Source organism: Amphibalanus amphitrite, unplaced genomic scaffold, assembly GCF_019059575.1.
Source record: "Amphibalanus amphitrite isolate SeventyFive unplaced genomic scaffold, NRLGWU_Aamphi_draft 000885F_arrow, whole genome shotgun sequence".
NCBI classification, from domain to species: Eukaryota; Metazoa; Arthropoda; class Thecostraca; order Balanomorpha; family Balanidae; genus Amphibalanus; species Amphibalanus amphitrite.
Window position 1 is genome coordinate 176,466 of NW_024882379.1, and position 13,472 is coordinate 189,937.

The 13,472-nt window shown below is 44.1% G+C and overlaps 1 protein-coding gene across 4 annotated transcripts in view; it reads left to right on the top strand.

Moving 5' to 3' along the window:
- Positions 1–1,236: 1,236 nt before the first annotated feature.
- The window catches only part of LOC122367641 (serine/threonine-protein phosphatase 2A 56 kDa regulatory subunit delta isoform-like), a 32,621-nt gene continuing 20,385 nt past the window's right edge, over positions 1,237–13,472 (top strand). For 2 of the 4 annotated variants that reach the window (XM_043340952.1, XM_043340951.1), the window contains exons 1-3: positions 1,544–1,701; positions 2,776–2,826; positions 3,385–3,571. In XM_043340952.1, the coding sequence (XP_043196887.1) occupies positions 3,460–3,571 (112 nt within the window). In that variant the 5' untranslated portion in view covers positions 1,544–1,701; positions 2,776–2,826; positions 3,385–3,459. Of the gene's footprint in view, positions 1,473–1,543; positions 1,702–2,775; positions 2,827–3,384; positions 3,572–13,472 lie in introns of those variants that run through there. The other 2 variants (XM_043340950.1, XM_043340949.1) reach the window with 2 other exon arrangements.

Sequence of the window (13,472 nt, forward strand, 5' to 3'; positions counted from 1 at the left end):
TTTAGGGGCGGCACTGTCACATTGAGTTGCGGGATCATCACTTTCTATAGACGGCTGCTTCACTTTAAGAGGCGGCATTATCATTTCGGAGGGCAGCAGCCTCACTATGAATGACAGCACCTAGCCTGCATGCCTAGAGGGGGCGGCAACTGGGTCGGCAAACGGCTGTCACTGGGTCGGCATTCTCCGTGACTGGGTCGGCAATTGCCGACCCAGTTAACATGTTAAAATACGCCCTGGTGCCACCTTTGAAAGATTTCCCATTTTATTTTTCCTAGGATAAGAAGCTTCTGTTTTTACCTAATATCGCAAAAAAATCAAAAATGGGCCTGGAATAGTGCCTTTTTCGCCTAAAAGTTTTTCGGTTTTTAGATATGTATAACAACTGTAGTGGGCTCACCTGCAAACAGGCGTCGGGCAACAATCGCGAATGCGGCGCACTTGTGACAATAAGCAAAGGTCATTATAGTGTTACGACCATACGACGTACGGGAATGAGTTATCAGCTGTCTAATCGTAGACAACACAATGTCGAGCCTTTCCATGCTTAAACTGTAAGCCCGTATTGGTATTGTTTCTTTTATTTGGCTGTCAAACATTATTTATGGTTTGAAATATGATTTTATGTAAAATAATTGATATGAAAAAGCCGTCTTATAAGTTATGACCCCATTTCACAACACGCAAGTGGCAGAAATGACAATGATCAGCTGACGCATTTTTCTTGGCCGAAGTCAGAGCGCGCGGCCCGACGCACCACGCGTATTTGGAAATTCCGACCTCGACGAGCATCAGAAGCCACCTAACAGGCGTGTTCGAAACCGCAGGAGATGATGATGAACGGGTTTATCGAAACTTGATTGGATGAGCATATCGGTAATAGCGATTTCAGTGTGTGCATTTATTGTTCATAGTGGTGTGAAATGTGGTTGGGGTACGACCGACAACCCGTCGGGGCGAATTTCGCACTGGGGTACTCAAAATTTGAAGAATTTAAGACGTTTCCATGAGTTTTGAAGGTATGGATAAGTTCTAAAAATCCGGTTCTCCTTATCTGGGCCATTAACTCCATACGGTCCAAGAAAGCTGGCACACTACCTTTAACGCTCTCTCAAGGGGTCTCAAGGGGTTTGACGTCCATAGTAGTTCCTCGTTACGCAACTTCTAAGACTTACCTAAGAGCCCCTTTTCGGATCTTGCAGTGTAAAACGCCGATCGTCTGACGCTGTATAGAAAATAAACATTAACAGTCAAAAATAAATTAGAGATAAAGACGAGTGACAACTAAATTAAGAAAGTAATCCGACATTTCAATTTGCCAGCGAACTAGTGATGACGTCATTAGTTTGATACGTAAGAAAATGAAATTCATTTGCACATAAATTCTAGAACCTTGAAGTGACAGTTTACAATTTTGCGTGAATGGGTATGAAAGGGGCGTGGAAATGCCAAACAAGCAGAAGAAAGAAAAGGTAAGACCGGTGGATGATATTCGAGTACTTTGTCAAAATGTGGATGGTGTGCTACGTCTGCCATTCAATTTAACCTAGATTGGTCTTCGCCGTTTCGCGAACAACGTTCGCATATTTCTGGGCTGACTGCGCTGCTTTTGTCTAATTTTTGTTACACCCTTTTTCGCAGTCATTTTTCTTTAAGTTCCTATTATTTTTGCGAAATTTTTGATAAAAATACATTTAAAAGGTAATTTTCTCTTTATCTTCATGTTTAAAATGATATAACCCAAAACTTAACAGCAGTCTCAAATTTCCAAATATCTGTCGAAGATATACCTACTGATGAACATAATACAATATATTTGTATAATATTTATAGTGTTGTGATGTTTAAAACATTAAGATTTATCAAGAAGTGTTTCTGCTTGATTTTTCACATGAATTATGAGTAAATTATGACACTTAAGTAGCCATGAATGAGCTACTAATATATTTAACCACAATATATCACGAACATAACTGGAATGTTGACTGGGCACCCTGCTCTTCATAAGGAAATAGCAGTTTTTCCAGCCAGTGCTACAAGTAAGGACCACTTTTGTGCCCTGAGGACTTTGCATTGTAAGAAAAGGGCAAATTCTTAATGACTAAGTGTGCTGACTGCTGAAACAGAGTGTCTTGCATTACTCTGCCATGCGAAGGCAAAAACGATATGTCAGGTCAGAGGTAAATCCTCAGGCAAGGGTTCACCTGAATGTAATCGCTTTTGCCTTTGGACAGCAGTACTGAATACAAATGACAATAGCTGAACATTGTTTTGTCATCTGTATTCTGTCTGTGTCACTCATGGAAGTAGGTATATTGATATTGTCTTCAAAGTTGTCTAGGAGCTATGAATTATGATCTTAGCCAACCTCATCTAATGCGGGGGAATAACAGTAGGTATGCTCACTAATATTTAGAAGTCTGAACTCCGCCTAAAATGAATGAATATATTTTGGAAATTTTCTTCTTCAGTTTGAAAATTAACAGATTGATGCACAGAAATACCTAAGTACTCAAATTATTGAATATCACATAACTGCTGAATGGAATTGTGTGGAAATTCCACACCAGCTTGTAGGATGTTGTGGAACTTAAGTGGAGCTTTTTACACTTATTATGTAAAGTTGTGTTTACAGTGCCACTCATTCTTTAATCTCAGTGAAAATAATCCTAAATGAATTTCATTTGTGACATGATTGATGAGTGATCACCAAAACGCATTTTGCTGCATACAATTACACATGGCTATTGCACTTACAAATATTGCTCATTTCAGGAAGCAAATAAGAAAGGAAAAGATGATGTGACAAGTGTCTCCAGTGATGAGGTAAGATTTTATGGTTTTTTAGTACGCATACTAGTTACTACTTACTAGGTGTACATACTGTTGATTGTTAAGAGATTCATGAAATGAAGATAATATTCTATGTTTATTGATGTGATTTGCAAATTATGTTTGATTTTATCTCTGATGCACACAATTCATGCTTGATATTGTGTAAAGCTATTAGCATTTTTAAAAATGCATTTAGTCCTAACCTTTTGAATTGAAGGATTCACAAGTACAGAGCCCCTGCTAAGTGAAGCTTGTTGTGTTGACCCTGCCCTCTACCATCCGATCGTGCCATTCCGGTTCTATGGCAGAGTTTGGAGTTCAATGTTCTAGCCTGTCTTGCCATAGTTCCTTTGACTATCTCACCATTATGCCTCTTGTCTCACCACTGTGCCTGTCTCATCATTGTACATATCTCTGTCTTATTCCTGCTCCTCTGCCCCACTGTAGGTAGGACACTGGGCCTCTGTCTCACCATTTCCCCTCTGTCTTATCACCATGTCTCTGTTTCACCTTCATGCCTTCACCTCACCGTCCGCCTTCCACCGTCAGAGTGCGGCCGTCCGCTCTGCGGCCGGCAGCGGAGGGCCCGCCGCCTCTGGCGCCCCGCCGCCCGCCGCCAGCAAGATGAAGTTTGGCAACAGCAGCAGTCCGACCATGCGCAAGGACCGTCGCCAGAGCTCGTCGCTTTTCAACCTGTCCAGGAACCGCGAGCTGGAGAAGCTGCCTGCCTTCAAAGGTCAGTCGCCGCCGCCGGGACTTTGGGAGTGATGGTTGGGATTATGGTTTGGACAGGACGGGATTGGAATGGGAGCGTCTACCAATTAACTGGATTTGTGTATTTTACAGTTACATTTTTTGGGTGGAAGATTCAGACTGGCTAACACAAAAATTGTCTTGCTTCTTACGCCCTCTCATGACTTTGTCGGTTGCCGTTGTCTCAATACGGGTTCGAATATTTATCAAATTGTCTTGTTATGTGCTGTTAAAAATACCGGGTATGACATGGGCTGTTATTTGACCAATCATGCTGATGATCTGGGACATTATCAATGCATTCGCCTCTCTAATTGTGGATCAATACTGTAGCCGTGAGTTGGTAGCGCTCCGAACCCGGAAGATTTCGATAGATGTCGCCAATGTCTTTGTCTAGATGGCGGTGCAATCGGATGCGCGTCCAGGATTGTCGCTGGTATTCTGGGTTGTAATTGCAGTTTCAATCATGAATGCTTCGAACATCATCTAATCCTCGCTTTTTGTTTATCAAACAGAAAACTGCACAATATTTCCGATCATGTAAAAAAAATCAATAGGGGATAAATGCTTTTCGAAGTGACACAGATCTCAACTTCGACAAGCCTTGAAATAAAATCTATGATGTTCACGAACACCTCAGCATCACAAAGCCCAGTGTAGAAGATGGGTGATGTATTGCCTAAATCTCTGTCATCAGGCTGTTGTGCCAGTCTCTCAGAGCTTCTCCTGGCCATAGGCCCTCGCAGTTGCCGAGTCGGTGGCATGCCATTAGAGCGCACGAGCCTCCCGAGCGCATATGTTCATTAGCAAGTTTATCCTGTCTCAACTTCGTCCCTGGCTAACTATTCCGAGAGCGCGACTCTGGAGCGTTGGCGGCGGGCTAATGCATTATGGGCTCCCTCTCCCTGCTATTGACGTTTGTCAATGCCTGTCGCATTGACTTAGACGTGTCCCTAGTTAGCAAGTAAAACATGTTCCTAAGTAAGCAAGTAATGTGTGAATAAGTCATCCACCTTATGGTGCTTTGACGGTAGCTAGTTTTATTGAGGATGTCAAATTAGGATGAAGCATATCTTTTGGACATGCTTAATATTGAAATTTGGATATTTTTATTGTGCATATGCCCGCAAATTTCATTGTTTGCCGCAGAGCATGGTAACATTGGATTTGCTATCGTTTATCAACAAAATTCATGTATGCCCGTATGCAATATTTTATTTGAAGCTGCATATTACCAGTTTTCCGTTTTTAATTTTGGGAAGCTATATGTGAGACCGGATTGCTTTGTCCTTTGTCGATATCACAGTTAGTTTTTGTTGCCTGTTATGTCTCTATTTGTAGCTCCCACCTCGTTCCGGTTTGGCCGGCAATACGTCTGCACAGTGCACATAGTAAAAAACCAGCGGTGCTTGGGAAACGCAATACGAGCTAAGGTCAGGAGAGCACGCCCTTTCAATGATGTTCGGAAGCGGCGGACAGTCAGGTGTCAAGTGATGACCCGATGCAGGATGTCATCTGCCGGGGGGGGGGGGGGGGGCGGAGGTGCAGCTGGAGCTCATTAGATCTGGCGTTCACGCGTACCGCGCCGCCCCGTTTCCGCTTCCATCTGCCGGCGAGTGCAGGTGGTGACGTCACCGCTGCCATGGCGACCGCTATTGATCTCTGGAGCTGTGACGTCACACCATTGATCTCTGACCGACACGGCGGCTGGCCATTCACACGTCATGACGTCATCTGTGAGGGTCGGGGGTGGACACCTGTGGCTCGGGGGCGGACACCTGTGGATCAGGGGGGGGGGGGCACCTGTGGATCGGGGTAGATGCTTGTGAATCAGGTGTTGACAGTAGGCAGCTATAGATCGGGGGTGGACATGTCTGGATTGGATGGACACATTTGGATCGGGGTGGACATATTTGGATCGAGGGTAAACACATTTGGATCGTGGGCGGACACCTGTGGATCGGGGATGGACACGTGTGAATCGGGCGTGGACAGTGGACACTGGACACCTTTGGATCGGGGATGGACCCCCGTGGATCGGGTGGACACCTGAGTACCACATGTTAACACTGCCACTATTGAACACACAATGTTGTCTTTAGGTGCATATTTGTGGCGTTGTACCTAAAAATAGCCCGTTTCCCGGATGTAAGGTGACCAATAAAATTTGAAAACCAAAATAAAACAATGCAAACCACACAAACAATGTAAAGCAAATAGTTATGTCTTATCCATTTAGCTGATCTTCAAAATCAATCATCTGATTAGTTCATACTTCATTGCTGCAATCTTACTGGCATGGCAGTATTACAATCTTACAGGATTCCTCTTTGAAATGAAGTATGTACTGCTTAATTATTATAGGCTGGAGTTGGAGCTAATTCGTTTCTAAGCACCAATTTGCCGCTACGGAGTCTGATAACCAATCCTATCCTGAACGACCAGTCCCGAAGCATCACATTATCATCAGCACCATCAGTGCTGATATCTTTGTAACGTTAGCAATCCTATCATACTAACACGGAATAAATGCTTGAGAACGACCGTTTGAAGACATGCAAATTTATACACGTTGCCTCTAGTGTGTAACTTACAAACTCCATTCGTATCAATCACAGCAAGAACCGAAAATTGTTGCGGGATTGGAACCGTTACGCCGATGTAATGGGTATGGTCGAGTAGTTCTGCCTAAATAGTTTTGGTAAAATATGCATTACAATATAAATATGTGTTCGAAAAAAACGTGTTTATCTACTTGTAAAGATAGTGTTTTTTTGTATAATTTTGACGTCTGCTATTGCGCAAATATTAACACTCGCATATGTAGGGGGGGGGGGGGTCGGTTGGACCCCCCATGGTTTTTCGCGAATAACTTGCGTAAAAAGCGGCCGATCGCGACGAAACTTTCAGTACCCTCGCATTGATCAATTTTACACCTACCCTGAAAATTTCATGACCCTGACCCAAATGACCTTTGACCTGTGACCTCTTTTCCGAGACCATATTTGGCCGGAATCGCGATTTCGCGTATGTCGGCTCGCATTAGCCGCGCGTTTGCAAGCTTTTCGTGGTTTCAAACGTTCAAACATGTGATTTGATGTTGCTTCCATACATTAGGGTGGGTGTCAAGGTCACCTGAAGGTCAGGTCAGGTCATTGACCTTTGGTGACCTCGGGTGACCTCGGTTCACTTTTTCGAGTTGTACATGTTTCTAGGCTAGTTTTTGGAGCTGAATTCGAATTTAGAAACCATTTGAACATTTACGAAGTAGTTTTGGTGACTTCGTAACATGTTACGAAGCTCTCAGAGGCGGTTGACACGTACTACGAATACCCGTCACGACGCCTACTGGTTGACCTGACCTGACCTGACCCGACCTGGTCTAAATGCTTAAAGACATCATCTGTGATCAAAACTAACACGATATTCGTGATCAGAACCCAGAAAAACCCCTTAGCACTTAGCAGTCACACTTTACGACTTTCTAACAGGTCCCGATTTTCCCGACTTTGGGTCATTGACCTGACCTGGAATGTCAACCAATGACCTAGGACCTTAAAATTGGGTATCATCGGCTTCCTCTCGTCACGGGCAACACGCTCGTTTTTTCGGCGAAGCTCTAGCTCGATCAGGGGCCAAATAGCAAGGGGGTCCAACCGACCCCCCCCCCCCTACACATTAGAAGCTGGCAAACGCCGCACACATGCGAGGGTTAAAGCGTGAGCATTTCCCATCCGGTCTGGAATTAGGCTTGGACACTTTTAGCATATTATTCTCTCGCATCGATCTCAACGGTAACAAGGGCTTTATCGATTGTTTACACCTCGAATAACCTTTCGATAAGTTGTCTAGCATTTCACTCAATACATGTGTGATATCTGATCGTCGGCATCTAAATTGTCTTGTGCTTTTCGATAGCGTGAATATCACACGGAATGGCGAACACAATTCAGATGTGCAGATTAATCATCGTTTTTGATGGAAATACACTCAGTGTTGGATTTTTTTTCTAGGATTAGTGAGCCTTGCGTGAGCCGACGATAATATCGTTGTTAAAGCCTTGCCCTTTTTGTAGCCGGCCAGGTTTGACACTTAACAGTCTTTGGAGACGTTTGTTCGACAAATGAAGATCAGCTTAAGATCGATTTGTTCGTTTGCCGGTCTTATTCCATGCAATGGTCCATTGCTTTAAGCTATGTAGCGTTCCCCAGCGGGACGCGGATCCGGGCCTGCCTTCCGGTCATGTTTTGATGGTCCGTCTGCTCTAGAAGTTGGCTCTGAACTTCACCGGCCGAGTCAGTGGGGAGGCCATTTCAGAGAGCGAACGGCCGTCGGGACTAGTCAGGTGGGGCACCAGGTCCGGCTGTGCACAGCGCACGTGCCCGCGGAGACGGCGGCCTCTCGGAATACATTTCTGGGAACATTCCAGGGAACCGGTCGTAAGGCTGGTGGATGCTGATGCGCAGCTTCGGAGGGTTCTGCTGCTGTCTGGATGGGGCGCTCGGGTTCACCGACGAGGCACTCTCTCTCGCCTGATTCATGCCGTCCAAGATGTAATGGCTGCGATTGATTTTTGTGCGACTCTGGAGACACTATCCGCCTGACGTTTTTTCTCGGCGTCCCTGGCGACCCTCTGTTGTCTTCTTTGTTGTCTCGGGGATGAAGCCTTCCCTCCCCCCCCTCCGGGACTCTCCTGTGAAAGCGGGCCGTTCCGAGCTGCCCCCGCGGTGAGGTCAAGCTGGCCGGCTCTGATGCGGTGACTACGAGTCCGGTCAACGGTCAATTTGTTTCGTTTTTGCAGAGCATGCTCCTGGCAGAGCTGATCGCGAGTGTGACATGCAGGGTACTTCCACAGAATTACGCGTATATTTTTAGAACCGAGGAAATGCTCTTTCGTGCCTAAAATATATATTGTGACATGTAGCTTAGCGTTGTGGAAGGGGTGGGGGATTTATCATGCTTCTCTCACTACTGTAAATTGTTTTTCAACTTCTTTCCAGTATAGTTTTATTAAAGTTAGCCAAAAGTAAAGTTTAAGCAAAGTTAGGAACTTCAATATTCTTTTTTTCTTTCCATACAGGGATATTTAATGAACTTGCTATTTTTATGCAGCTTATTAGTTATTAGTTATTGTAAGCATCAGCGGAGACATTCATTTAGTTGAATTGGTTTCCATGGAATGTCATGTAATTTAAATTATATTTTAAGTGTAATTTATGTATCCCGCCTACGAAAGTAATGTCTTATAATCAGCTAATGTATAATTGAAATAAAAAAGACATTATGACCCGTACCGGCCTGCTAGTTAAAACTTCATCACTAGAATCAATTTAGCCTTAATTGTGATAAGTCGTTTCTCCTGGCTAAGCGATCAGCCTACAAGAACCAAAAATACCACATCCACCTGCAATCAATCGGACTGACCACATCATCGAAGTGGAACTCCGTACCTGCGAGTGTTGAATCAAACGACAGAAGCAGTTCCATGCAATGACCCGTTCTGAGACATCATTCAGACTAGAGACAGAGCTGTTGGTGGCGGTTACCAGCTCTGGGCGTGTCGAAAACACAGACTGTCGGGTGCTCTGTGTTTACTCGGCAAACGTCGGCTGTTTGCAGTAATTGCTGAGTGGTGGTGTCGTTAATTATGTGCGGCACGGCCTGTTGTTGCTGGTCTGGACGGAATGTGAGAAACATATGTTGTTATCCGTTATCTAATTATCTGGATTGGAAAGAATTATTGGAACCTGATCGGAATTCCATCTTTTCGAGCGTGTGCTTAGGTTTTGACTGCACCGATATTCGACTGAACTTCAGGGTCTGTGCAAGGGCTGTTCCTTATTCTCCCTTATTTTTCTTCTGTTATTTTGGCGGAATTGGACTCAGCAAAACTCTGGCTTCTAAGTCACTTGCTCAATCGTCACTCTAAAAATAAGCCAGCTCCAATCTCTGTTGTGCCATTTACCGTCAAAGTCCGTTTGTGACACCTGCCTTATTACAAACGAACTCGTTTCCAAGTTGTCATCGTCGCACGCGCGTATGTCACGGTCGGTGAGCTCTGCGCGCCGTCAACGGCTCGTGTGCGTTGACGCGTGGCGCGTGACCAATGTGACAGCCGTCATCTCGCTTCCGACGGCGGTCGGTGCGCCGCCGCCGCCGCCGGTGCGCCGTCGGCGTCTCGGCTGCGGCCCAGTCGCCGCCGCGCGCCCGCCGCCGCCGCTAGGATGACGGGTCTGTGGGCTGGTCGCTCGGCGGGGATGGTGACGCCGGCCGAGACGGAGCCGCCACCGCCACCGCCACCGCCGGCGGCGACGGCGCCGACAGGGGGGAACCTGCTGCCGCGACCGTCGGCCGTCAGCAGGTGTGACCCGCGCAGTCAGAACTTCTGGACGAGACGCCGCTCGGCCCCGCGAGTCCTCTGGGAGCTCTCGGGACTGTTCGGTAGGTGGTGGCGACTGGACCTTTGTGGTGGCATTAGGCATTGGACCAGGCGTCCGTACCGATGCCGAGTATGTGCGACATCATAGAGAAGGTTGCTATCTATTTAGCATCATAACAAAGTGAAAAGTAATAACTCAAATCATAACAAATGTCTTATGTCTACTGATGGCGACAGAGTATCAGAGTTCTCTCTCTTGTCTCATATTCGAACTATGGCGGATGGAGAAAGTTGAAGATTTGTGTGAAACGGTACAATCAGGCTCTCCGTTTTTATTAAGACACAATTATGAATTGCATGTTTTAAACCGTGACTGGTTCTGACCTTGACTAAGGGTCAAAGTGCAATCAATTGATTAGGTATGTGAATTCAGTGTGAATTAGGCTTTGAAACATTAGTTTCTTGACCATGATGTGCTCAGTTTTGTGTTGTGACCTTTTCTAACCCGACCTTTTATGTGACAGCGGGTCAGCGGTCATAATTCACTACAGAGCGACATAAGAATAGTTGTCACCAAATTATATTGTACCTACGAATTTTGCGATACGGTTTACTATCTGAACTCATTAATTTGATTATATGTATTGCAAAATATCAACTGTGTTTTCTGTACGAGTAACTCATGTCATCGGTGACACTAGGGCCGCCTTCATAAAGTCAAACGGGCATGTGAAATGCAGCTGGAGATTAGGAAATACGGGAACTGGAGATACGGAAATGTAGTTCTGTAGCTTCAGGCATCAGGCTGGGATATCTTTCAGTGAGTCGCGATATGAAAATATTCGGGTAGGGCGCAAAGAACAGTGGGTCGAGAACACATCGTATCCCTCTCCGCTGAGTGAGGATGTGTAAGGTATCGGCTGTTTTTCTTCGTCTGAACTCTGCTACTTCAAAGACTACGAAAACATTTCACTGGGAGTGTGAGCGCTCGTCGATAAGTCGGAAATATTTGCTTTGTGCCTGATGTAAACATGCCTGGTGCTGAGGGCGATTTGACATAACAACTCCGCGCGGGTCCCGGGCTAGTGCAACATCCCTTAGCGTGCGATCCTGGTGTCCACGATTCCCTTCAATCAACACCTCGCTCACACAGTATATCAAGCGACGTCAGTTCTCTATTTGTGGTCCAGCCAGCACCTAACTATTTTAATTGATGCAGGCAGCTACAGACCGAGAGCGGTGTGAACACAGCTGGTGTTTGCTTGGAAACTTAAACATTTTAAAACGCATCGGTTCGTATGTGCTATTCACCAGACATGTGCTTGGATCCGGAAAAATGGATCTGAGATCCGATCCCATGGATCCCGATCCGAGATCCATTCAGATCATAGATCCAACCCCTCAATTTTGTCGAGAGATCTACTGGGATCATAGATCTGACCCTTCAATTTTGTCGCTAGATCCACTCGGATCATAGATCTGGCTCCCCAATTTTGTCGTGAGCTCCATTGGGATCATAGCTCATAAGTGCTCAAAATGTTAACAACTTTCTTTCATAAGAAGTTATCTTATGAATACCAAAGTATGGTTAGAAACAAACAATCTTATACAAAGGCCATATTAGTAAAGGCAGCCAGTTACATTATACAGAATACAAAATAAAGGAGGCTCATGACGGTCACAACTTGAGAGAATTGAGTGACATGAAGATTGTTCACAGTTCACATACCAACAGAAAAGTTTGCATTAACAATTAACATAGAGGTAAGTCAAAGTAATAACTAATGAACAATACAACAAAAGGTACCTACCACATCACAATTTATGTTAGAATCTACAAAATGATATTGATAAGACAATCTTGCATTAGACAACCTTGAGGCTTCAGTTTCCAGCTAACACAATTGATTGATAAACAATAAAAGATGATGCTGACACATGTGGCTTGGTTAGGTAAAGGTATTTCAATCTATTGAAAGAAATATTTGATAAAATAAGCTGAGATATAAACAAAAGTATAAAAATATTCAACAGCCTGCGGAAGCGATGGGAAGCGAAATATCAATTGTAATGGCCTTGGATATTTGCCGTAAAATGATTATTCAGTATCTAAATAGAACTCGTGACGTCATTTCAAATAACAAATGAGCTAGGCGTTCTACCTTCGAGTATAATGAAAATAAATGAAAAATAAAACTGGAAATTCAAAAGTCTGGAGTTTTTTTTTTAAGAATGTTAATTTTTTCGGCCTCACATAATTTTACGATACGATTGTTTGTAAATATCATCTTTGTAGCGTTGATTTAATGACGTAAACGTAAGCTGTAACGGTATTACATGGCATTGAGCGGTGTGCGCCTTGCATCTTTATTTTATTCACTTTTCAAAAGAATCACAATATCTTACGTCATTAGTTTGAAGGGCCTATTACGGGGAATCTTTTGGAATCATTACGGTTTTGGTCAAATTAAGATTTTTCATTGGTCAAACGATTATGACGTAATAAAACCATATTACCAAAACGTGAGCTGTGAATTTCGTTTGTCTTTTTTTTGGGAGCCTCTCTCATAACAAAAGCACAGCATGGCAGGGCACCACATGTGGCACGTTGCCAAAAGTAGGTAACCTGAAGAAGTTGATGCCATTTTTGAACTTGTAATTTTATTAGGAAAGTATTAGAGGTTGGTTGCTATTCTTACTAAATCGAAATTGTGTTGCACATACTAATAGCTCATACGAACATTCTGGATTGGGATTTCATACCTGGCAGAAGTGCATTGCTGGATTATTTTTAACAAAACTGACCTATTTGGCTTCCAGGTTTGATTTCCTAAATCTGTCCATATGCGGCAGAACAGGGGGGGGGGGGTGGCACCAGGGTACAGTGCCCCCATAGATTTTGGCATTTTAACATTAGCCCTACTGGCGTTGCATGGAAAGAATGGGACCAAAATGAACATCTGCAGTGCCCTGCTGCCACTGCATCTGTCTGTACTGTTTGTTCATTGAATTAAAGTGGCTGTAGCTTGTTGATAAGATTGTCATCAGTGCTGTCATGAAAAAGTTACAATTGGTCACAAAAAGTAGCAATATGCATGTTCTTGGTTTATTTTAAATGTAGTACAAATGTTGTTTATTTAAATTCAAATTTAATGATGATACCTGATGATTACAAGTGGTCTTAACCATGTCCACAAGTGATAATTCTCAATTGTATTGCACTGTAAGGTGTACAATTATGTAGGATAAGGGTTCCATTGGATACATGTTGTCGTGAGATCCATACAGATCATAGGTCCTCCACAAATTTTTGCCCGCTGGATCCACAGAGATCATAGATCCGACCCCTATATTTTGTCGAGAGATCCATTCGGATCATAGATCCAACCCCTGAATTTTGTCGAGAGATCCACTCGGATCATAGATCCAACCCCTCTATTTTGTCGAGAGATCCACTGAGATCATAGATCCAGCTCTCGGATCCATGCACATGTCTGCTATTCAC